Raw genomic sequence first — 27,010 nt, 5'->3', positions numbered from 1 at the left:
CTGAAGTTCATAAGAGCATATTTGGATTTATATTTGCATAATCAATTAGATAAAGTGTTGATAATACTTTACAATTAGAGAATTCTTTCTAATTTCTAACTTCATGGGTTGGTGGAAATAAAACAGATAATCACAGAAGAATTATGTGAACAAGATTTTTTTTTTCACCTTAACATAATTAAAGAGATAAAGTATATTACAAGCCACAAATTCTCTTGAGCTGTAACTGTCTACTGAATCACGCAGGCTGAGAAAAGCTATTTCTGCTACACCTAGGATATGGATGGTATGGCATAAACCCGTTATCCACACTGAAATCAAAGAGTGCTACAGCAGATCAGAGTCGGGGAGAAGATTTCGCCAGCCTCCATCTGAGAGGCTGTCAGTTTTAAAACAGTCACCTTGAATCGGTTCTCCTCAGGAGTCCCTGATAGATGTCAGATTTTAGGAACCGTGGGTAGCAATCCCTGGCCATCAGACTGTAGATGAGCTTCTGTGCTGTATCAAACGAAGTCAGGGTCGGCTGGGAGATGTTCTTTGTTATATTTTCTCTGGTACCGCAATCTATGTTGATCTGGAATCAAACAATATTGCCCAGGGGTGTATTACAGCAACTCTTTTCATCTTTGTTAACTCCAATATGCTTGGGGGAAATAACTTGAGTGTCTTTAAAGTAGATTTCTGCAGTTTTACCACCATAAAATTCACAAATACACAGTTTTATTGCAGCTAATAAATCACAATAGGCGTATTAAATTCAGATTACCATCAATGAGCATCTTGGTGCATATTTCCAATTTGAATTCCTAAAATAAATCTTTTTTTTTTACAGCTTGCAGTCATTTACCTGTCTGGGTGCTTCTGTTTGGACAAACTCTGAGTAGATCCTGTTGGCAGATGAGATCATCTCTGGGTCGGTCTTGATTTTTTTGTACTCCTCACAGGCGAGCCAAAACAGTATATTCTCCTCACTGTACTCGGACTTCAGGAACTGCCGGAAAGCCATCTGTCCGGCTGGAGACCGCAGATGACAGTAAGTAGGTATAAAGTGTATACACAGACAAATATATATTAGATGAGACTCTCACCTTTACAACCGAGGACTTTGTCCACAGACTCACTCCAGGTCTCAATATCCTCCAGTGGATCCTTGGGAAAGCAACACAATCTACCCTTGAAAAGATCATCAAGATCTATCACTAGCCCAGTTATCTGTGAACTCCACAGCACATACCTGTAAACCACACTGGCAGGCCAATTCATTAATCATTTAAAGTGTGTTATATGTTTTAAGATGACCTGTAAACATTCAATTTAATGCATTGAGCATCCTCCAAGAACTACAAGCCCCTGCAGAAATAAAGGCACAATGCAAAGTGAGACTTACAGTGAGTGAAAACCTCCTTGGTATTTTCCACATGGCTGCTGTAAGATGCTGCCTGCTGAAAATGGTAAAGGCCCAATAATCAAATATGCAGTAACTCACTTTATCGCCATCTCCTCGTCCTCTACGAAGGGAGACAGAGATAAGATCCTGCCAGACTGAAGATGGGGTTGTGATTGTTTGGAAATGAGGGAGTCAAGTGACTGAACAAATCTAAATGACTCCCCCACCCATCCAACATGAATGGAATATATGGAAATCTGTATGCAAAGTGTTGTTGTTGTTAGGAAAGACAGGGCATCCTTCCATGTGTGTCACACTTCAAGGAACAGAGAGCTCGGCTGTGATTAAAGCTGACCTCACCAGTGTCCAGAACAGTGATCATCATTAACATGGATGTGACATTATGAGTGAGGAAGATGAACATAAAGAAGGAATAAGTGAATATAATCAAGATGACTCAAACCAATGAATTTCTAAGAATCAAATTCTATATTTCTTTTAATATTTCACCACTTAACAAGAACTAAAATCCAGGTTTTATAGTGAGGAATATGGTAACAGACTGGGCTGTTGTGGTAGAGTACTACGTGTCAAATTCAGGATAAGGTTTAACTAAGGCAATCAACAATGGTCAGGAAGCTCCGGGATCCTGACCATAAACAAATGACCATAAACAAATTCACTATTAAGGAAAAGGCTTGTTCTCCTGCTATTTTCATATCTGCGTTGTTTCTAATTCGTCATGGTGACGAAAACATAACCAAGCACTGATTTATTAATGTGCGTCTTACTATACCTTCAGCTGATTCAGGTGCTCACCGACCCTTGAAACAGAAAAGCTGTGATTTGGACGGAAATTTTGCGTGTCCCTAAATTAGTCAACCTCTGGTGCACATGTGGATTGACAGAAAACTAAAAGTCTGGAAAAAGCAGCACTAATGTGAACATGGCTAAAGCTTCATTTGGCCTGGATTTATTTCTCCAGGTGAGGTGTGATGACTTAATTTTAATCCCATCCAGAGTGTGCATGTGGGTAATTTTTCACTCCCACCAAAGTAATACTTACAGTTGCAATTACCTTCTGTTTTTTCCTGTGAACTCGCTGGTCCGCCTGTAATTTGAATCCAAGAGTTTTGTCCTTGAATTTTAAAATGGATCTCAGAGTTTTTTTTGAAAATGAAGATGACACAAACGTTTTAATGTCAACATAACTGCCCATTTGGGAAACACTATGATGACAGCGATAACGGGGTTAACTTAAAGTAATCAGGTGACTGAGACTCCACAAAATTTAGTAAGTAGGTATTTTGGTTTGACCTGCTGAATCTCTGTTACAGATTTCATCCTGTAATTTCACTGTGGTTAAAATGCTGTTAAGAATAAGGACTGAGGAGCAATTTTAAATAAACAAAATTCAAAAATTCCCCACCACTCATAACGTGAATCCAGTCTGAATGGGGCTGAAGTGACTGGAGTCATGCTAGCAGCTGTTTGAGGCTATACATAGGCACAACAATGCTGCTTTAGGCTAAATGCTAACACAAATTATTTGAATGAACATGAATTTCCGATGCTCGCAGATGAAATGTTTACCATGTTCACCATCTCTTCTCTTTGCATGTTATCACGCTAACATTTGGTAATTAGCACTAGAGATAAAATACAGCTGAGCCTGATTGATTGCAATTGGTTTAGTGAGTTTGGTCATATCAGAAAAATGGATGACAATTTTAAGAAATCACCATAGTTATTACAATTCATCTTAACCCTCTGAGGTCTAATAGTGTTTCTACATTATTTCTTAAAAAACTTGCATATAACATGATATATATCACAATTTAATCTGCACTGTCGCAGCTTTTTCTGTGACCCGCACTGTGCAAAAAGATCATTCAGCCCAAATGCTGAAAAACTGAAGCCCGGTTTTTGAAATTCTCCAATTGTCCAATCTCAAAAAATAGTAGATTGCTCTACTATTGTCCCTCTACTTTAACCAAATGTTCGAGGCCTTCCAGCTCTGCCTATGAGTCACGCACAATCTCATAAGAATATGAACCGGAAAGTGGAGAGTCAACAAATTCTAACAAAATTCAAACCATATTTCTACGCTGTATTATCGCTAAGATAGTAATAGAAACATCCGTCGACCACAGAGAGTTAAGGAGCACATAAACGTCTCTACCCGTAGAATCTGACAGTTGCTTAATCATTTTAAAAATCAAAAATTCATGGTCAACTTCACCACAGTCATTTACATTTATCTGGGGACCAGGAAAATCTTTACAAAACTCTTTTGCCAGTTTAAACAGCTGTTGTTGAGATCTTTTATGGGCCAAATGAAAACTTTGACCTGCTGTTGGTGCTAGAGAGAAGGTCAGGAGAGAAAGTCATTAGGATTCATCCTCAAGGGGCCATGAACATTCAAAGCTTTTGAAATCTCATGGCTATCCATCTGTTTCTATTTCCATCTGGACCAAAATGGTGGACTGACAGACAGCACTGATAATAATGATAATGTATTTTGATGTCCATTATTTTGCTAAAACTTGAGGGTAATTTTGCTTATCGATTACAAGAAAATAAAAATCCTGAAAAATGACCATTGCTCAAGTGAAAAACAGCTGCCCTGTAAAGACTTGAAGAACTAGAAGAATTTTCTCCTCATTCCTCTACTCATTCACAGTCTATTTCCACCAATGGATGTTTACTTCTTTGATTTAGTATTTACTTTGATACTGTTTAAAACAGAATGTGTGGCATACTTTACAGGGTATGCAATTACATATTCTTGTGATTTAAAATAGATGAACAAGGTATTTCTGACTTGCCACTGCATAGTTTCAGAGAATAGCATCATGTGGAAGAGTGTCCTCTGCTCCTCTGGGTCTGCTGGATGTACACAGGTCATGACACACAGTGAATTGTAATACATATATCATCACATGCATGTCCTGTCCAGTGTAATTTAATTTAACCTGTCCTGACCTTGCTGACCACTGCTCGAGATGTGATGGGGCCCAAACAAACCAAGAATGTAAATCACAACAGGTGATGGAAAACTCCCAGGCTGCCCCTATTTGCATGTGTGTAGATGCACCAAGTTGAGGAATTTGTTTTTCAAAAAAGGCTCTGGCAGGAACAACATGAGGACTACAGAGGAGTGCAGTCTTTTTTCATGTTATGATTCAGCCTCTCATGTCCCTGAATCAAAAGTGCCGACCATCCAAGGACAAAATAGACTTCATGCAACCCTGAAAAGCTTCATTCTGTAAAAGAGCAGTGATTCATTTTCATACATTTGAAGTGACATGTCTCACTATTGACACAGTAATTCATTGTAGCTTCATGCCAAGTTGTACTTTTTTCATCAAACACAGGGTGGCACTCCAATCCTCTCCAGCCCTCGTATTTCTACTATACAATTCCCTCATGTGTCCACCTTTCTCTGTAATTGGTGACAGCGTTGAATCTGTGTGTTTCTCTTCACCGCTGGCCCTGGTTGCTTTATTCATTTGAACATGAATGGGGTTTTGACCCTTCTGCTGAGGCTGCGCAAGTCCCGGACTGCAGGGTGGAGGTTGTTGTAGAGTGAAGATGTAACCGAAAACCTATTTAAATTAGATTTTGAGCCCCTGAAAAGGATTCAGTAAGCATACATTTGATTAGAAAGTGCCTTGTCTCTTTCTTTCGACTAGTATGGGATCCTCAAGTGACCCTGCTTTCTTTTTTTTCTTTTAAATCTACTATAACCCTTTCAGTTGGTAAAGTTGGGAGTTACAGAATCTGCTGCATTTTCTATGGTATTTTAATAAACTTTTCCCCAATTTTCACTGATTAACAAACTGCTTTGAAAAGCATGCACAGATGGGTTAGAATTAGTGATTGTTTGTGACATACAGTTGAGGAAAATAGCATGTCAATACAGGCCCAGTGTCTTCACTTGGTTGAAATGGTTTTCATGCTCTCGCCCTGCAGAGGCTGCCATGAAGAGTTATTTATAACCTCCAGAAACTAACACTGAAAAGAAAAGGTAAGTGAACCCTTTGGAATTGTCTTCAAATGTGGTCAGATCTTCATCTCAATCTATTAACACACGAATCACTGTACTGTTCTTGTCCATACCGAATACATAATTGAAATATTCACAGTGTAGGGTGGACAAAGTATGACAAGAACAGAGTGGGCTAAGATGACTTCAAAAGCACAACGCAAAATGCTCAGTAACACAACAAAGAACCTCAGAGTAACAGCTAAAGTCTTAAAGGAACCATTAGAGTTGGTTAACATCTCTGTTTATGAGTCTACCATATGCAGATCATGGTGCATGCTGCATGGTGTCCATGGCAGGTCACCACGGAGGAAGCCTTTTCTCTTCGCTTGACACTCAACACTTTTTGGAAAATGTTTTGTGGATTGTTGAAACCAAGGTTGATTTGCTCTGGAAGAACATGGAGCACTGTGTGTGGTGTGAAAAGGGCACTGCATACCAACATGATATGTATGGCGGAGGGAGTATCAGGACTGGGGACACGGCTGCCTCTGAACAGGTCGACATCATCGAGGGGAAAATGAAGTTTATCAAGGTCTCTTACAGGATAATGTCAGGGTGGCCGTCCATCAGCTGCAGCTCAGTAGAAGCTGGGTGATGCAGCAGTTCAATGACCCGAAACATCAAAGTAAATCTACTACAGAGTGACTTCAAAAAAAGAAAATCCACCTGTTAGAGTGGTCCAGTCAAAGCCCTTAACCCAGTAGAGATACTGAGGAAAGACCTGAAGAGAGCTGCTCACACCACACATTGTAAGAGTATGTCTGAGCTGAAGCAGCTCTGTAGGACCAATCCAAAATTCCTCCTGAACATTGTGCAGGTCTGATCAGCAGCTACTGAAGGAGCCTGTTTGAGGTTATTGCTGCAAAAGGAGGTTCAACCAATTATTAAATCCAAGGTTCCACTTGCTTTTTCCAAAAGCATTGTGTTGTGTGATATTACCTTAAGCACATTGTGTTTGTCTACACTTGTGACTTCGATGAAGATCACAATATCACATTGTATGACCAATCAATACAGAAAACTGGGGTCATTCCAAGGGGTTCACATACTTTTTCTTTCCACTGTATCATTCATGAACATATGGCCACTTTCAGAATCATGGGAAGTTGTTTTTCAGCTATTCATATGTAACCCCTCATATGTATATACAGATGTCTCTAAATCAATCCAATCACTTCAGCTGAAGTACAGTGTTTGGAATGGAAGGTACAAGCTCTCACCTTGAGACTGTCAAACTGAACACGGCCTTCTGTTTGCAGCTGCACTGAAATTTATTTAGGTCCGTCAATATCATTGCAGGGCAACAGCATGAAGTGCAAACAGGTTTGTAAGGGGACACAACTCAATATATGAGCCTGGGAGTCAGCAAATTTCTCTCACGTAGAGTCAGTTAAAAGCTTCTGAGACGGGACAAAGTGGCTCTAAAAATGGGAGCCTGTGGTGTAAAAGTTTGGACACTAGATCCCATGGGTGCAAAACTACTGACAGACTTTGGTTTAAGTTGAAGAATCTTTTAAAAACAAGCTTAAGAGAGCCTGTGTAAAACTCCTCTATAGACGCCATGCAATGAATCTTTTTGCTTTAAACTCCTCTTATACTGGTATTCGTCTTGTTTTACAAGCCTCATATTGTTGGACAAACTGCTTTCTTACACTTTTGTTTCCGTTCAAAGGTTCTACAGTACATCTTTACCTTGTGGATGATTTCAGAGGCTTTAAACACAGACTGAGTCCCAAATTTAAATACCAATGGGAAAGAAAAAAGAAATCTGCCAGCAAATTCTTAGCAGGCAACTAGTCTTAAAGCAGTGATGAATTTGGCAGCCAAGCTGAGCCTCTACCTTTGTTAACACATCATTATATTCTCCCCCTCCTCCTCTGATTATTTGTGTAAGAAGACAGCAGGAATCGCGGTATACGCAGCCACTGTTGTCTAGATGGATGCATAATTAATGTGAACTGTGAGATATTCCACGCAGGTTTTTGTAAAATGACAGTAGCTTGGGCTGAGATGGACTTTATTCCTCTGATGGCTACTGAAAACCCTGACATCTGTGTTAATGAGCTAAACCAGCCCCGCTTGTATGTGCTATGATGATTTATTTTCTGCATACATATTCAGGAGTTTGGGGGTGAACTCAGTGGGATCACTGACAGTTTCGAATTAATGTGTATTTGTCTTGTAAGAAGCATAGCTTGTGCATACATACACAGTAACATGAATAATTCTGTGCTAGAGTCGTGGGAGTTGATAAGGTCAATAAATTTTTCAGTGATTTTGGAATAGAGAGCAACACACAATCACAATTTTCCCCACAAGTGTAATATGCACACATTATGGCTCCATTTGTCACATTTGAAAGTGGTCATTCAAACTAATTAACGACACTAAAGGCCTCATTAAAACTACTTTTATAAGAAAGTGTTTATTTGAGTTACTCCACTTATAATAGTATGTACATTAAAGACAACAAGGCAACACATATGATCATAATAATACATAAATTATATTAGATGGTAGCAAACTGAAAAACAGCAATCATAATTAATATAATATAATATTAGTATTCAAATAAGATATATGCATTTTCTGTGTGTGAAAATGGGATACATTCTAATTAATAACAGAAATGAGTGATCTATGTCCCTCATTAAAAAGTTTCAGTGCTTTGCAGTCACTGTGGCTACAGCCTTTCACTGCAAGTTAGTCTGGAGGGGGTTAGACAGGGATAAAATCATGAATCCATCTTAAAGAGATATGGTCAAGCTAGCTTGCATGCCATATCAGCTGTATTAATGTTGTATAAGGTGCTATTGCTGGATTGGAAGACAAAGCAATTGAAGTGTAACATGTCTGAAGTCAGGAGAGTTGCCTCACTGTGGCTGCCTGTACAGCTGACTGGATACTGTCAGCAGCATTGAGGCACTTCATTTGAGAATCCGTCTCCAACCATCCCACTGTCATTCAAGTTTTGCAAGATTTAAGAAAATATAGAAATCATCAGGTTCAATCCACAAGGAGTGCAGGGCCTCTGAGAAAGAGAATGCATAGATCTTTGCTGCAAGTGCTGCAGAGTAATCTAGTTTTATACTGTGGCCACAGAGAATACTCAGTTCTGATTGGCCGGAGGGTGTCCGTTATTTTCAGATAACCACATGGCTGTGATGTAATGGCCTCATAACCTTTCTAAATTTATTCTTATAGCTGAAAGGCTAATGGTGTCAACCGTTATCCAGCCATGTAGTAGCGTATAGTACTTAAAGAAAAAGTACAACATCTTGGGAAATGCACTTATTCGCTCTCTTGTCGAGAGTTAGATGAGAAGATCAATATCACTCTCATGTCTGTACAGTAGATATAAGCCAGCCATCTTAGCTTTGCATGTATACTGGAAAAAGGCAGTAACAGCAGGCTAAACTTCCTCAAAAGTTGTGATGTTGTGAGGGTGCTGGGCAATCTGTGAAGACTCAAGGAAGTTACTACGTCTGGGTAAAAAATAGTCTGGCACCCAACCCCCCAGTAACACCAAAGAAAGTTATTTTTGCTCATAGTTTTTGTACAGATTAAACAAAAAAGATATAACGTGTTTAGTGATGAGCTTTACAGGTTAGCTGTAAAGCTAAGCTAACAAGCTGTTGGCTGTAGCTTTAATTGATAATGTATAACTCATGTCAAGAAAGCACATAACCATATTTCCCAAAATGTCAAACTATTGCCTATTTTTTTCATCGCTGGCATGCTGCGTGGTACTATGTAACTGGGATAATCCACTATGACCCCTCTGGTTATAAAAAAAATTATGCACTCTGCAGAAGCAAACCTGTGGACAATAAGCCAATGCACCACACATTATGTTTCAACAACCGTGCTGCAAATCATGGATTGTCTCATATATAACAATCAGTTTCACACAGCGAGCTATACTACGCCTGGAACTTTTACGACTACCAGGCCGAGGGTTCAGTCGTGGCCTCGCCTCTCTCGTTAAACACACAGGAACGTGACCTTCTGCGAAACATGGTGGCCCCGGGGCCTTTCCGCCTGGTGAGACGCAGATAAATGTCAGAGTGCAGGAACCTGGGGTAGGAGTCCTTTTTCATCAGGCTGTAGACTTTCATCTGTGCGGCTTCAAAACAGCTATTTGTGGGCTGTGCTATGTTTTTCTGGATGGCCATCTTGGTGTTGTAGTCGATGTTGACCTGAGTAAAAAGGAATTGGGACATAATGAAAAATTATGCAGAATAACAGTCACTGACATGGCAAATCAACTACATACATTCAAATCTATACTTGCTATATATGATGCACACTTTCGTCCAGATCTGAATGCATGAGTGAAGGGATTTTGTGCCTTGTGTTGCAGATTTGACTAAAGAACAATACGGTAAAAAATGAGATGGATGAAGTTCCTCATAGATTTCTTTCTGACTGAGAATACATCAAATTGTGACGAGAAGGAAGGGGAAACCCCAAGATCATCAGTGGGTGAGCAGTGTGAAACACATCCATTTGAAAGAGTGGAGAAAACCTAAATCTGCATGTTTTAAAAGATTACACACATGACATCAAACTTAAAGTTCAATTCAGGCAGTAAAGATACTTAGGTCTCCATAACCCGCCTCAAAGGGTCTTTTCTCCCCAAAGACACAAGCACCACTTGGCAATGTCTGATTTTCTTAAAGGTCCTTGTGAACCAAAGCTAAAATCTGTATTAATTTATGATCCTGCTCTTTTGGTGATAGATAAGACTGACATTTGAGGACACTGCAACTGGACTCATCATTATTAATAAGGAGAGATTCTCTGTTTTTATTGGCACCAACTGAGTTTAAAGCTCATACAAACCATCACCGACACACATCATCTTCCTGGATTACATCAGGATTTTCATTTTCTGGCTCCTAGTCTCGAGAATGAGTTGTTTGTTTAAAAAAATATGGACACCATGGGTGCAAATAGCATCTGCCTGGATTATATCACTTGTGTCGGTATGCGCTTTCGTGTTATTGCAGCATGCTCCAAAAACCTATCTTTCATATTTACATTTACATTCATCTTAGACTGAAAGTGTGTGGGTGACGCTCTCTCTGGCTCTGCAGAGGAATATCAAAACCTCAGACCAGACACCAAACTCTTTAACGGCCTGAGAGCATATCCGATGGTATTCATACCGCAACTGTCTTCTCACAGAAATAACCCGACCTGCTTTGCAATGGTGTTTGCACTAGATATGTGACCTCAGTAGGCTCCTGCTCCTAACAATTGTTTACAAAGGTCAACCTGCTGCAGGCTCATGACCAATGAAAAGCTTCACAATTCGCCCACTGTTATTTTCATTACAATGGCATAAATATTCTAAACCTTCAACAACCTTCAGTGACAAATAAGCCAAAGAAAATGCTCAACCACAGGGGTTATTTCAGCCTTTGCAGCTCAACTTTACAGCCTATTTTGGAGCATTACATCCATGCATTTTATGATGAATAAACATGCCATGCCATACCTCTTTAGGGGCCTCCGATTCAATAAATACTGTATAAATACATTTGGCTTTGGACAGCAGCTTCGTCTCGGAATCAATGGTCTTGTATTCTTCACAGGCCAACCAGAACTCGATGTTTTCCTCACTGAATTCTGTCCTGAGGAACTGAGAGAAGGTTTCTACTCCATCTGATATAGAGAAATGGAAACAGAGAAACTTTTAGTTACTAGAGTGGAAGTAAAAGGAAGCAGACAGCTGTTAGAAACCAAATCTGTAACTTTTCTGAGCACGTTGGGCAAACAAGGCTCAAATAACAGCAAGGTGTGTTAAGTAGGTATGGACTCATAACACCATAAAGTCACTAAAATGTGCCACTGTATAAGCAATTTAATAATATAATAAATGACAGCATTATTATATTCATTATATTGCATTAACTGTATGTGTGCTCATTCCCAAATGAGGACATATAGTGATTTACAGCGTTTCAATATAGCAAGTGCAACTTCTGCGATTATGAGGAAGTTGAACAGTTTCTGTATTACATATCTGCGCTAACAGACATTAAAAGATGTAGTGAAACTCTCACTGCACTCGCCATTAACTATTTATCGCCTCCAGCACTCCTTAACAGTTTACAATTCAAATGTAGCAAACTGTTTGACAGCAGGCGAAACTGTTTTGGGCAGCAATTCGACACAACATTTTTGAGAAGTTTGGGGCATTAATCTGACCTGAGTGCTTTAGCAGTTCTTCAAAGGAGTCGCTCCACTGCAAAGCTGCCTCTGGTGAGATGCTGCAAAGAAGAAAAAAAAATCAGAGATGCAGTCAGCTCTTCCCTAATGATGCAGCAAAAAAAAAAATGTTTAGGATTCTCATGAGATGTCTAGATTTCTGTCATGTTTCTATAAGTGTGCAATGAGACATGGAGAGTGCTGGAAACCGTGGTAAAAAATGAATAATACTTGTCCCCAAACAACATTGCCTGTGTATGAAATTAATGGATTTTGCCTCACTTGTTGGATGTCGTATTTGTCTTTTTATGGGGACTGACGTTTTCATGAGAGCCTGACTTGGTGAGAAAAAGGCTTAGTCGGCTCTTCCTCTCCTTGTCCTTCTGTCTGCAAACAACAGAGAAAATACATCAAGTTCCACAAACTGTTGCGTGCAGCTGGGGCACTATTCACCAAATCAGCATCTTATCGAAGAATTACTCTTCAAAGACACATTTCTAAAGCGGCTTACTTGACAAACCATAAATTACACAACACTGTTGTTGTAAGAATTGCAACGTAAGTCACATATGCTCATGTGTTCAAACACAAAGCCATAAGAGAGTCATCATGGAGGACAGCGGCATTTAAAAGTCTAACCATCTTATGTAGAGTAGAAGCTTTCAGTCACACTCAGTGAAGGTACTACATAGAAACATCACATATCCATTATGACAGTGTTATGCTGCTCTTAAGTAAAATACTTCCCTGTACAAAAGAACCTGCTGCTTAATCTCTTTTCTCACGGCTGACGTTACATCACTCAGATTTCTGACATTAACTGCGACGCTTATTAAAGCACAAAATCTTAAAACTTCTCATTCCTAAATCAAAAAGCCACTTGAAAACAACTGAGGTTCACACACCAACCTGCTAGAATCGTCCTTCATCTTTGGTGCCTGCAAGTCTTCTGGACCAAGCATTTTGAAATATGCTTCCTCCTTTGGGGCCATGTAGTTGAATTGAGGAAATAGAAAAAGAAGTGTCTCCATTCTGTTCTGTCAGTATCTGGCGTGCTAAAGCGGCAGGCCACAAATAGCTCTCTGAAAATTTTAACCCATCATTCGATGAACCACCTCATCTTTTATAAACCCTGCTCGCATTTCATTTCCCATACCTTTTTCGCTACTTCCTGTAATGGTGTAACCACTTACTGCTAACAGCTTCATCAGTGACACAGAAAACCCCCTGGGTTCAACATCCTGTCAACTGTTTACTTAGAAATTTGAAAAAGATGGTTACGCTCATTCACAGAGTAGGTTTTTTTTGTCTATTTGTTTTTTGATTGAGGTAATATCTTCTCTTGATTATTGACACTTTTGCAGATTGTCTGTTGTTTATACTTGCATGCAATTTGATGATGTGGCTGACGAATGAATCATATCAATCTTGTTGATAAATGTCTTCTTTTAAGTGCGAGGCTCTGGGCATTATAAGAGCGGTCAGGCTTATTGTGCGATTCCACTTTCACCACCAGCAAGGCCAGACACTGCAGAGATTGAAAGAATGAAATGTAATGAATAATAAAATGTGTCTGCGCAGAGACTGGGCTTAGCTCTTTCCAGAACATCAGAGCGTTAATGGAGAAAGACAAACTCACTGTGACACAGTGAAAAGCAACAGGGAATAGGTGTGTTCTGGGGCAGATGGAGACAAATGTGATGTCTCTGTTAGTGAGAGACTGAAACTGTCTTTAAAGATACCAGCAGAATACCCTGACATTGTTTCTTTCACCTCGAAAAAAAAAAATGTGTGTTGCTCATCGTTACGTCACTTGGATGTTTGACCTTCTCTGTGCAGAATGATGTACAGGTATGTGCAGATTTTGACACTTTTCTCTATGCCCACCTTAAATCTAAGTTTGACATGTAGTATTTGCGAACATGATTTTGTGATATCACAACTGGTTTGGAAGACCGTCCTGGTCCAATACGCGACTTGCACAAGTGTGATATGGAAGCTTGAAGCCTCCAGAGCAAATACACTGGGAATCAAAATCATAATTTTATGCATCAATGTAATTAATGAATTCAAACTGTATTTCAGCTAAATGTCAAGTGAAACAAACATCCCTGATAGGCCACATCAGGGGCGCCCCGCCAGCTCACCTGGTAGAGTGCGTACCATGTGCTATGACTGAGGAGTTTGAGTCCGGCCCGGGCCCTTTGCTGCATGTCATTCCCTCTCTTCCCTGACTTATCTGTCTATCTCTATCGCTACAAAACAAAACAGAAAAAAGGCAAAAAATAAATGTTAAGGCAAAAAATAAAACAAAAAAACAAAACAATGGATGGATAAATGGACAAATGAACTAAACATAGCCAAGTTTCAACATCTTGTTTTTCTGCAATTAAGAACCATGATTGGCACAAAAAATAACATCAGTGGACATGCTCAGAATCGTAAAACTGGTACGCACATAACCCAGTATTGGATATGTGCGTACATGTTCGCAATGTTACAACAGAGTTGCGTAGTGGAAGAACCTATTTTGGACGTCCTTGGTTCTGTAAGTAAAAGTCCGAAGCATTTTCCAATAGACAATAGCATGTGACTCCCAGCTGGAGCACTTCTACAGCATGGACCTGTATGGACCTTTCCGGGTTAAACCATCAGGACAAAATATGAACATTTGCATCAGAAAATATCTGGTTCTTTGATTAAAAATATACAAGAAAAAATAAAAAAAAGAGCTTGTGTTCATAAAAACTTTGAGGTAGCTGTTAACTACGACTCCCATTGTGCATTTCAGCAAAAAGCCTCCAATCACGGAGCTTAAAATTCAGTGACGTTTGCTGCTAATGGTGGGTGGAAGATAACAGTGTTGAAAAAAGTGAGAACACAACCTGAATCTTGAATCAATTCACATTTAAATTCAGGGTCATTTGTAAATTCATCCACATTTTGTTCTCATCGGGTAAGACCTGTCAGACCTGTTCACCATGACAACCATGGCTAAGGGTCATGGGTATTGTAATATTTTAGCTCTGTCTGCCATGCCAAAAAACTATGGAGAAAATTAGATTTTTTCAGAAACAAAGTTGAAAGAATAGATTTCACTGGTGACGTTGCTCAGCTGTCTCTATAACATGGACTGTGCTAATAAAGGTAAACAGCAACAAGTTAAAAGTGGCAGAGGTGGTGTCACATGATTTGTTTACTTCCTGTTAGCCTTCACTGTAAGGTGTGCTCAGACTGAACGCAAAGCAAATTTTAAAGGTGACGGGCAAAACGTGTGAATTCGCCCTTGATGTCATGAAATGGGGCAAAGACATGTCCAGAGGAATTGAAAACTTTTCAACTAGAGTGAGAGTTTTGCACACACACGGCTAAGTGCATAGCTAGCTAGCTGCTAGCTGTAGTTCACAACCAGCTGGACAAACAGTCAAATGGTCAAAGTCACACAAATGCTGCAAGGTGAAAGTTCTCTTCACCTGTCATGTACTTGTGTAACTCCCGGCTACCTCAAAGTCCTTCTCTATCCTCGCATTAACAAACACCTATTGATTAAAAGAGACAAATTCTGGACTGCAAATGCATGTGTGCAGCTACAGCCCAGTGGTCCGATAAACTGAAGCTGCAGTATCTTTTCCCTTCAGGTAAACAGCGGACTGCTGAATCACTGAAACCAAATTAAATAGCAGCCATTTAGCTTCGCTGTATGTATTTGCCTCTTGTCAACATACCAGATGAGAAGACCAACAAAATCAATACACATACACACACACACACACCCACACACACACACACACACACACACACACACACACACACACACACACACACACTCACACACACACGCAGCCAAGAAGGTTGCTCTCGCCAGCTGGCCACAAAAGATTAGGATTGCTTTATTTGATCACTTTGAAACAATATTTCCATTTACGGTTTTATTAATAATTTAACTATTTCACTTGTAGTTGTTTCTTCATACAATGAGATCATATGGTTAGCAAAGAAAAAAGGAAAAACAGATCCAATTATTGCCAAAGGAGAATTTTGTGTAAAGTCAATTTCGCTCAGGGATAACCAGGTTGTTTGAAGTGTCACTGAACTAAGCAGTTAATGTTGTCTGCTCACAATAGTCACACTAATATGAAATCACATGATGTCTGGTTGATTTATAGTGGTTAACTTCATATGTGTACCCACCCCTGCATGAATTTCCCCATTTTGTTCCTGTTTAACTGAATCAATATACAAAACTGCACATCTGTGGGTATGAGATAATGTGTAAATATTATCTTTATGAGCGTGGTTTAGATGTTGTTTGGTTAAAGGGGAAGTGACAGAGTTGAAACTGCAAAGTGCTGACATGGGTGCAGGGGGAAGGAGGGGTGTTGTTACTTCCTGTGAAAACATCTGTTCACACAGGTTTAGTCTGCCTGGTATGTCTGTACATTTTGTCATTACGTAAAAAAAACAAAAAAAACAAAAAAATGAATTGAAAACATGAAAGAGAATTTCAGACTCCATGGAACCAGCAAGATCCCCCCCCCCCCCCCCCCCCCCCACACACACAGAGAAAATCAAAAACGAACATAGAAAACAGATTTGAAATTTCTTGAGAATGTAAATAATTAGCCTTTGTGTTCAAAATGAACAATATGGCTCAGTGAGATCACTTTCATCTAAAAATGGGACACTGCAAGTGCGATGAACAGAAAGGCTCAGAGGAGAGGCTGGGCATCGATAAGGCCTTGATCTCTCCCGGGAGGGTACAGTATGTCAAACCAGAACGGAGGGCTTAAGAATGTCTTCTATTTATTTTTATCATCTGCCATATTAGACATTCTGTTTAATGACATCAGCCTTGAATTATAATCAGCTTCTATCACATTTCTGATATCAAAACCGTGTTATTCACTCATTCATTCAGTCAAATGATTTAAAGAAAAGTAAAAAATCGCAATTTCTGTTTGCTGATAGAAGTGGGGGGGTGCGAAGGACTTCCACTTCTGCCTACAGTCTAGTTCAGCCCATGATCTCGAGACCTCTGCTCCACTCCTTCCTTGCCTGAGTCTACATGTCTAACCACTCCCTGCCACGAGAAGTCGGGTGTTTCCTTGTGGTTAGTGACAGGGTAAATGATAAAATGGCATTTGGATTGGCCACATTTAAATCAGTGGCCACTTATACACACATATATATATATAATAGGTAATTACCGATGACCTAACACACAAAACAAAACAAACAAACAAACAAACAAAAAAACACTCTAGGCATCATAACAGCAGACTTTGTGGCAGAACAGTATTAGACTGCGTTAGAGCATTAGACTGGACCGTTGGACCTGTTCCACTCTGCAAGGCGGGGCCCTTGGACTGTAAATGAGATTTCTTTTGGTTAACATTAGGGTTAAACCTGAGTTGGCATACTACTATCCCATGTGGATATCTAATTTGTAAATGAACCTTTATTTGCCATTCTCTACCACTCCCGTCCGGGATGACTTTAATATTCATTACTTTTCACAAGTGAATCTCAGCTTACTTAGACCATAGTATCATGGTTGGCACCTGTGTGTTGCATAAAAACAACATTTGCCTTCCACAACAGCAAACTGGATTCATTTAAGCCATTGTGGTGCTTTTCAGCTTGGGGCTTGCAGTTGTCTAAATGGTGTTGGTGGACTAATGACTCCTAGTGGGTGGTTGGTGGGTTTGTGCAGTGAATGCAAAACAAAACAGCAACAGTATTACAGCACATGTAACCTGATGGGCATAACTGGGCCTATCTTGTCTCAAACATGAGTCCAATTAAATGAACACAAAAGCAGTCCATGTGAAGCCTGGGGTCTTTTCACATGAGCACTTGAAGCTTTCCTTGGCTCCATTAGCAACCCACATGTGCAGATCATTGCAGAGTAGCATTATGGAGTCTGGACAAACAGGATCCGTCACATAGACATATTGGCTACTTATTGCATAATAGTTACAGTCAGGAAATGTTAATTCAATTGTTTACTTTTCCATTTTCAGTATCTATGAATGGAAATGAATATGATTTCTATTAAAGGCAATTTTTCTATTTAGTTTATGTTGGTCCATGTTGAATGTTTACTTGATCTGAAACATTCGGCTCCATAATGAGCATACAGCCAATGTGCTTGCTTGTTTGTTTTTTGTTTATTTTTGTTTATTTTTTTTGGTTTCTTTTACGGAAGAAACACAAAAAGTGCTGAGATTGTGTGTGACGCAGAGCAGACCAGCACATCGCGAGAGACAGACGACAAAATAAGAGACACAAACACTGGGGGTCCACATTAAATTATCCTGTTATAACCTGGTATAAATATGATTTTACATAATGCTGAATTTCATATTTCTAATTTCATGAGCTTTGTACAAATAGATTGTGTGGATCCCTCCCAAAACTGATGAAAGCTTTTATTTTCACATAAATAAGACTGAATAATGAGACCTGACCAAGAGGAAATTAATAAGATCTGGAAATAAAAAAAAATGTGATAGCATTAGGTGGTTTCTTATCTGTCCTAAATTACAATAAATGTACAGCGTGCCGTCATGATTAAATCAGTTGAAGTACACTATACGTTGAACATGGTTTTCGCAGCTTCGACTGGTTCACAGCTTTCACAGCAATCAAGCGTGGGATCTCCCTCATTAGACTTTACAAGAAGCTTGAAAGCGTCCAGGAAATGAGCCTCACTTTTAGCTGCTGTCGCTGTGAAGCAGACAGCAGAGACCGTATACACAGCAACATGGCTGCATGTTGGCGGTGACATCATTTCCCTGTCAGCGTGTCACACAGGTGCTCTCTCCAAGGATGAAAGGCGTGTTGGATTCTGCTGCACAGCAGTGTGTGTATGGGGAATGTACAGGAAAGTAAAATAAGTGTTTGCTCTGGTTTAATGTGAAATGGCAGTGATATGGGAAATGACTCATCAACATGCAGCAAGAATGTCTTAACTCTTGTACTGAAGCAACAGCACCAGATTTAGGAAATGCACACTGAAATAGTTTCTCTCAAATATTATTATAATAATAATAAATATTATTATAAAATTGTTGTATATACGTCTATACATACATACATACATACATACATACATACATACATAAATACATATAAATATAAAAAGGAAAAATCTTACCTGGGCCACAGGACAGATCTGAGGGGTTCACCAGATGTGTAACTGGACAGTTTTAGAAGAACAAAACAGTGTTATTTCTTCAAGCTGTAAAAACAGATCAAGAGAAGATGATAAGAGAAATTTAGAGATCAAAATCTGTAACTTCTGACATCTTCATTGAGGGGTCACAATCAGATGCTTTTATTTTAAGAGGTCACAAGCAAAAAGTGGGCAAACACTGTCCTAATGTGACAAAAGCTGAATATCTTTGGGTTTTTGAGTGTTGGCAACATAGAATCCAGGAAGTTGTCAAAGGCATTTTGAAATNATAATAAATATTATTATAAAATTTTTATATATACATCTATACATACATACATACATACATACATACATACATACATACATACATACATACATACATACATACATACATACATAAATACATATAAATATAAAAAGGAAAAATCTTACCTGGGCCACAGGACAGATCTGAGGGGTTCACCAGATGTGTAACTGGACAGTTTTAGAAGAACAAAACAGTGTTATTTCTTCAAGCTGTAAAAACAGATCAAGAGAAGATGATAAGAGAAATTTAGAGATCAAAATCTGTAACTTCTGACATCTTCATTGAGGGGTCACAATCAGATGCTTTTATTTTAAGAGGTCACAAGCAAAAAGTGGGCAAACACTGTCCTAATGTGACAAAAGCTGAATATCTTTGGGTTTTTGAGTGTTGGCAACATAGAATCCAGGAAGTTGTCAAAGGCATTTTGAAATATTTTCTGATATTTTCATTGCTTATTTTATTTACCAATTTATCAATAATGAACACAATGAATCCAATTAGCTATCCATAAGTGGTCATATGTTTCTAATGAACAATGCTGCCAGCTGACTATCACTCATGAACACAGGCTAGCATCTAGTTTGTTTACATGTGATCCTTGCATAAGATGCTTTGACAGACAAAGACAGACTCAATGCCGCCACCTGATGACATGTTGAGGAATTATTGTACAAGCAGGAGCTGAACATCAACAAAAAGACATGTGAAACTAAGTTGGACTCCCTTATGAGTAATCCAGTTTTCATGGCTTTCCATTTCAAGTGTGGGACATAAAAATATATGTTCCTCAGCTGGAAGGTTGGATGGAGACTCTAAACAGGAGGAAGCATTTTTTTTGTGTGTGTTAAGAGTTATCATAAGACACATACAAGATGTACTGTCTATACTTGCTCTGTGAGCCAGGAGCTTAATCAGGCTGGGCTTTTCTGCCTGCTGTTGCAAAATGCTAACTCCTTCCTGATTACCATACCCGCTGCTGGAAAGATCGTTTTTCACATTTTATTTTTCCTCTTTTGCCAGTACGGTGTTTCAAATCAAAATGGACCACCCCGCCTACTCTCAAAAACAAATTGGCTCTGCTGCTGAATCTTACTACCATTTCAAATGCGAATCAAATGCAAGTCAGATTCCACCACTCTGCCTCCCCATGAATATTACATCTGTTTTTGCTTACAGTTTCACATTTTTCAGGACATTTATGTTGTAATTCAATTTTAATTTAGGTTCTTATAGAATTCAAGTTTGTTTTTATTCCCCAGAATAGTCTGTAGCCATCTTTTATAAAGAGTTTAAATTGTATTTCTGCAGTCCACATGCAAGAATATCTGCAGGGATAAAGCCGAGTTAAGGCGATTGTTCCAACACAAGGCCTGTGAAGTGAGGTTTTTTTTTTTTTTTTTTTTGCAATGCACTGTTCCTTTGTGCAGACACCCTGAGTGATGTGGTTGTAAAGAGGCCTGGACAGAGTTCTTTATCATAGGTCTATGAGACTTTCAGAGTCTCTCCAGTAATCAGGTCCACATGCCAATAGTGATGGATTCTACTCTGCAGCTCGTCTGCGCCAGACAACACATACATACAAATCAGAATTTACATGGCCAAGTCTTTCTTGATCAATAAACATTTACTCCTGAGGAGAGGCTGCTTCTGCAAGCCTGTCTTCATAATCAGATCAAACTTTTCCTTGATACATGAGAAAATGCACCAATGGGACGACCTCTCAGTGGATTGACTTTGGCATTTTCTGCCAATGTACATAAACAAGATCTTGTTTTCTCACATCATCATGACTCCATTTTAATTTGTAGTCCAAACTCTTACAGGAGGAGGCTGCTAATGCTGCCAGACACCAAGCAAATGCAGGTAGACACCCAGCCACTGCGGCTGCCAAATGTATAAGGAGGCTAATGATAATGCTGTAAAATGCAGAGATCATTTTAATCAATTAGCTGAAAGCATTTGTGTCGCTGATTAAGCTGGAGAGGAGCGCAACAAATGGCTTAGCTCCTCAGGTTGGATGAAGAGGAAGTTGCCCTGTTTCAGCAGTGACAGATGTCGGAGCGCGCCTGGACACCGCTCGACTGCTAAAACTTTGCTGACAGCTGACTTGATATTTCACATTCGACCTCAGTGTGGCTCCATAGCAAGAAATGTAATACACGTTTGACTGCTGGACTATGAGAGAACAGACTCACGCTGGGATACAGATTGGAGTTTGGAATGTGAAAAGACTTTCAGCGAGACCAGCAGTTTGTACAATCCTCCACTGTCCTATTTTGTGGTGTGTAATATTTGTGGGGGTTTTTTTAAACAGAAAATTAACACATTCATCCCTCATCACTCATCCTAGAATAATAAGTTCAACACTAAAGTAAATGGATTACATCCAGAAGTGGAGTCAATGATTATTTTTCTGTCCTTATTATTTTAGGTATGAATACTAATGTGCATCAATTTAGCCTCCCTGAATAGAAAAACTTTAGCCTCTTTTTACGACTACTAATCCCTCACATACTGATTGAGTGCTGCTGCTTCTCACTGAATCTGTTTGACCGGTGCTGCTATCTCACCCGTGCAGCCAGGGGGGAAAGCAGATAACTGTATCATGCCTAAAAGCAGGCTGATTTTTTGATTCACTTACTCCCCTCTGCAGGGAGGTCAGAGGTCAGAGTCAGCTACAGACCAGTAGTCCTGGAGCTGCTGGGGATTCAAGGAGTCAAACTCAAGGACATTTGGGTGAGATGGTTTCTCAGTGAGTACTGCATGAAGGTCAGTAACCTCGCTCAATGTGCCACCCTGCTGCCGAAGAGTCACCTCTAGAAAACTTCTAAATATACAGCAATGAATAAAAAGAAGTCCTGGCAATACGAATGTTGTTTCATTGATTTGAAAAGAGTTTACTAACTTGTATTTCAGCTGATAATAGCCCTACAGTGTGTCTGTTTCATACTCCTAATAAATATTAAAAAATAGATAATAAAAAAAAAAGATTACGTTCTGCATATTCCCGTGTGTCAGTTGAAAATCAATGAAAGTCCTAATTGAACAATATTGCAATGGTTCTCCTGCAACTCCTGATCTGCGTTATTCACGATGCAGGAGAATGTAACTCACATTCATTCATTAGGATACATCCTGTAGCCGTAGTGCCACCTGCTTTCTCTCCTTTATCTCTCCCTCTCTCTTTCTCTGAATTACTGTGAAGGTTTGATTGTTTCATGACTCATCATTGACACCCCCCCCACCCCCCCACCCCCCCGCTGCCAGGGAGGGTCCCTGTTTCTCGTTCCATTTCTAATAGCCCACAATCTCTGAAAGTTCAGTTGTCCTGCTCTCACTTTGTATGAGGCAAGTCTAATTAGAGTGAATTATTTGGCTGATGGTCTGTGAAACACACTGCGCCAATTATCAGCATACTATAAACAGACTGTTATCTGTGAAATCCCTCTGCCTGGGAGCATACGAGGATTGTGATTAATATGCAAAGAAACCAGGTCACAGATAAAACTATCCATCGGTCAAACTGGAGACTCCTACAGGGGGGACGACTGTAGTCTCTGCTTTTTCTTCTTTTTGATGGGTTGTTTTGTCCTGACATGAGGGATGTCTCAGTTGGAGGTGAATCATATTTACTCCCCACGTAGCAGTTAATTTACACTTTAGTAGATAATATTCTCTGGACAAGTTTCAATATCACTCATTCATGAAGTGGTCATGTAATAAACATTTTATATAGAGGTTCTATTTTAGTTTCAGTCTTTTAAAATTCTATCAGCTATTTAATAATTGAATTAAAACCAAATTTGTCTTTGTAATGGTGAACATTTGTTTTGAAAGAAATTCATTAATGACTACATTAATCATCTGCCATGGAAGGATCAAATTAGTTCTGCGTGACTCAGCAGCCAACACTGGAAATACTTCTCTATTGCCAATACAGAATTGAAAAAGATAATAGTCAAATTTGACAGTAAAAGATAAAAGTTCAACTGACAGTTTGATAAAAACCCCTCCCTCAATTACAATTGTCCAATCATAGCTTTGCAACCAAGTAAGCACAACAGGCCTGTCAAGATTTATCACCGCAACAGTGGCAAGAGATATCCTGCAAATAAATGTTAAAAATCACTGTTAAAAAATAAATAACACTTCCATGATGTGACAGTAGTAAGGTGAGGGTTTGGTTTGGTTAGACTTAGGCACATGAACAACTTGGTTGGGTTTAGCGAAAGATTGTGGTTCGGTTCAAAATAAGTACTTTATTAATTTTAGATGACCTTATTGTAAAAGTTATGCAATGGTCTTGGTTAAAACAAACAGCACCGTCATAACAACTACAGCCACTAGAGGGCTTTTAAATGTAAGTCATTTGGGTGTTTGCTGGAACGACTGATAACGCCTCACACGACCGATAGATGTTGATTAACTATGGGTCATAACACATAATAAACTGGCAGCTTGACCCGTGGGGTCGTTTTTAGTGGGAAAACAGTGTCAAATCTGATTATCTCATTATCATTGTAAACTGAATATGCACCGTATGAGAGTGGAAAGCTTGACAAGCCTAGCAACAGTAACTAGGAGGGGGCGGGGCTTTTTTCTTCCAGGGTGGATTTTCCCTTTAAAGTGGGTTAAACAGAAATAAATAGTGAAAGCTCTTTGACTCCTTATTGTTTATATTAAGTTTGTAAACCTTAATGTCCACTCTATGGAGAGACATTAGACACCACCAGGAACCTCAATCCCCTTACAACAGCTAATAACCGCTTATCTAATCATATTATAGAGTGCATCATAATGTTTACACTGCAGTTTTCAGCATCGTCAGCCCACTATACAGTACTAAATCTTATTAGTAATTCTGAAAAGCTTGTGCTCTAGTTAACACAATTCATTCGGGCCTCATTAAAGTGTTTTTAATGAATAAAGAAGTGACTTAATGTGCTCCAGTAGTGACCTGTGATGGTTTAGAACATCATTAGAATCACCAGGCATCAAAGTGTAGCCTGATCCCGGCTGATTACCATGAATGTGGACAAAGCAGTTTTGAAATCCTAATAAATATGAAGCTAAATGTGGCTTGTTTACAGTGCATCTTATTGTAAATATGTTCCACATAAAGCAAATACCTCCACACACTATGTAGTTTCCTCTACTGTACTAAAACGATTTCAAGTAAAAGTAGGAAAAGACTGTGGAGGCAGAGGCCATTTATGGATTCAGCTCTCCATCATATCATACTGATGTGTGTGTGTGTGTGTGTGTGTGTGTGTGTGTGTGTGTGTGTGTGTCTCACTGTGCGTCATTACTCTTAATGACTTGGGATATTTTAATAAAAAACTGGTAAATCACGGTGGCTACCATGCATACATATCAGCAGTTTCAAAGATATGACAGGACAGAACATACAACCCTGTCATTTCCCATAAGCCATGTTAGATGGAGAAAAGATCTGTTCAGTTTTGATTTGCCACAGTCTGACAAAAAATCAAAAAATCTGTTAAGTGCTGACTGCTAAATTAAAGAAAGGTCAAAAGCGTTCAACAGAAAACGATGCCAGTGTATTTGTGTCATGACAAAAACAGCACCTTTCTTTGTGTGTGATATCCACCACCTCTAGTTTCACAGTATTTACCTTACATACTCTATATAAGGTAATGTGCATCTATTGTATGATGCTGTACACCATTTAATGCTAAAGATCTCATAATGTTTTCATGGCCGCAGAAGAGCCAAGTGTAACAGGAATCAGGGTTTTTAAAGGTAGCACAGGGAGTGTTAGCAGCTACAGTTGCCTGGAGGTTATAGAATGAGTCTTACAAATGGGAGTGTGATTATTTGAATAGTGAATAAAAGACTGTTAGCTCTTCAATAACTAGTGTTAAAAGTTAAGTGCCCTTAAGCGAGGAACCTCCAACTGCTGGAAAAGTGTTGCTGTCGGCCTTCAGGAGCAGACCACGCAATTGGTAATATACCAGACACTTTGAGCATTTGAAAGACTGAGATAAAAACCAGAAACATCCTCACAAAACATGCAAAATGTAGTTGAATTAGGTGCAATGCACTGAGTGATTATCAAATTAAATATCCTTTTGCAGGGTTTCCATGATGGCTCAGTGACTCATGCTATCATCTCACAGTAAAAAGCTTAAAATGGGTTTGAAGCCACTGGCTGGCAGGAGCCTTTTCTATGTGGCGTTAACATGTTCACCCTGTGCCCTTGTCACGTTTCACAGGTGCTCAGCTGTTTCCTCCCACAGTTCAAACACATTCAGGGTAGATGAATTGGACACTCTAAATTGCCTATAGGTGTGAATGTGGGTCTACACAATTTTCTGTCTGTACTGTGTTTGCCTTGTGACAGGCAGGCAGCATGTCAGGGGTGGTACCAGGCTGAGCGTACTGCATGCTGAAAATCTATAAATCTGTACAGGAAATGAACGGACAATAATTCCCAGTGTGTAGCAGTCTAGCACTGTAGTTAACTTTCTCTGGGTAAATTATAGAGTTATCACATTAAAGCGACACTATTTGACCTTTGAAAGAAGAAATAAGACATTCCTCTTTGCATAAATGAAAATGTGAATTGATGGGCAGTGAAATGTTGCCCTGCTCAGTTTGGTACATTCAGGGTTTTTGCTGCTCCAGCCTTATTTGGTCTGGTACGACCAGTAGCGGCAGTTCGGCATCTAATGTTAGTTAATGTTAGTCATCTATAGAAAGACACTGTTGTGCAACTACTGAGTCAGTTCACTGAGGCTTCTCAGCTTGTGCTACAGTTAAACATGTGCTAAATTTAAACTATGTTAACACTAATCTATACTCTGCTAATGTTGATGTATATATATCAGCATTTAGCACCTATGCTAATTGATATAACAGCATCTTCTTCATCTGTTGAAGCATCTGTTCAGCCAAAGTTAAATAGTCTTGCTTCAGTGTCAAAATGATTTGTTCTTATAAGTGCAAATATATTTTAATGTAGTCACTTTCACAACACATCACTTTAAATGTTGCTATATTGTAGCTAGAAAAAAAACTGCATAAAGTAGCTGGAGTCATAGCCTCACAGAGGCTAAAGGACATTGTTATATTTTACTGTTCACACCCACGTATATAAAATACTCAGCTTTATTTACAGCATGTGTGTACAGAGTGACAAAGGTCACTTTAACATGAATAAAGCACATAAAGAATTAAATGCATCCATGTTCTTCCTATATTCTTGTAGGATTGTGTCTGTTGGTGCTACAGTTTTTCTCCTCCATAACAAAGTAATGCAAGTCAGGAAGTGTAACCTGAAGACAATGAGTATGAATGATGGTTTTTCTTTGTCCATTTACTGTTGACCTGATCCTCTGCTTCTTTCCAGTTCTCTCTGGGAGAAGCATCAACCCATGAACCCAAAAACAAACTTTTAAAGTTCCCCTCCAGACATGTTTTAAACTATGGAGAAATACTCTACGCTTACTTCCTCGATCACAACTTGCACTAGGTCGACCAGTGAAAGATCAGTGTGCATCAAGGTAGTTAGCATTAGAAGAAACATCGGAGAGACTTAGAGCCAGACTCAGATGAAGAGTCTGTTGTGCACCAAAATCTTAAATACTTGATTTTCACTGGACCTACTTCATTAGTCAAAATTTAAGTCAACTGCAATTCTACATGAATCGGCATTTCTTCTCTTAACTCCTACAATGGTGATATCCAACAAGTCCGCCAATCCATACAAGCATGTCGGTCGTTTGTTCCTACCCTCATTTACGACCCAGAGGAATGTTTCCTAATATAGAGCCCTTACGGCGGCATGCGTACCAGACCTCGGTTGTCATGAATACAATAATAACAACAAACTGTCATGGATAATAT

At 39.3% G+C, this 27,010-nt stretch overlaps 2 protein-coding genes across 2 annotated transcripts; both read right to left on the bottom strand.

The window, feature by feature from the left end:
• Positions 1-397: 397 nt before the first annotated feature.
• Positions 398-1,461, bottom strand: LOC111229082 (regulator of G-protein signaling 21-like). The gene is made up of 4 exons (XM_022755249.1): positions 1,388-1,461; positions 1,089-1,149; positions 848-1,014; positions 398-574 (listed from the first exon to the last, which is right to left on the bottom strand). The coding sequence occupies exons 1-4, from the start codon at positions 1,418-1,420 to the stop codon at positions 398-400; spliced, it is 438 nt and encodes a 145-aa protein (XP_022610970.1). The 5' UTR covers positions 1,421-1,461.
• A 6,341-nt stretch (positions 1,462-7,802) lies between these two features.
• LOC111228981 (regulator of G-protein signaling 21-like) lies at positions 7,803-12,799 on the bottom strand. The gene is made up of 5 exons (XM_022755112.1): positions 12,564-12,799; positions 11,937-12,041; positions 11,655-11,716; positions 10,942-11,108; positions 7,803-9,637 (listed from the first exon to the last, which is right to left on the bottom strand). Exons 1-5 carry the CDS (start codon positions 12,683-12,685, stop codon positions 9,383-9,385), a joined length of 711 nt encoding a protein of 236 aa, XP_022610833.1. The 5' UTR covers positions 12,686-12,799; the 3' UTR covers positions 7,803-9,382.
• Positions 12,800-27,010: the final 14,211 nt, after the last annotated feature.

This window comes from Seriola dumerili, unplaced genomic scaffold (genome assembly GCF_002260705.1).
Source record: "Seriola dumerili isolate Sdu_G_001 unplaced genomic scaffold, Sdu_1.0 BDQW01000226.1, whole genome shotgun sequence".
Classification (NCBI taxonomy): Eukaryota; Metazoa; Chordata; class Actinopteri; order Carangiformes; family Carangidae; genus Seriola; species Seriola dumerili.
The sequence above is the reverse complement of the archived record's forward strand: the minus strand, read 5'-3'. Positions and strand labels throughout refer to the sequence as shown.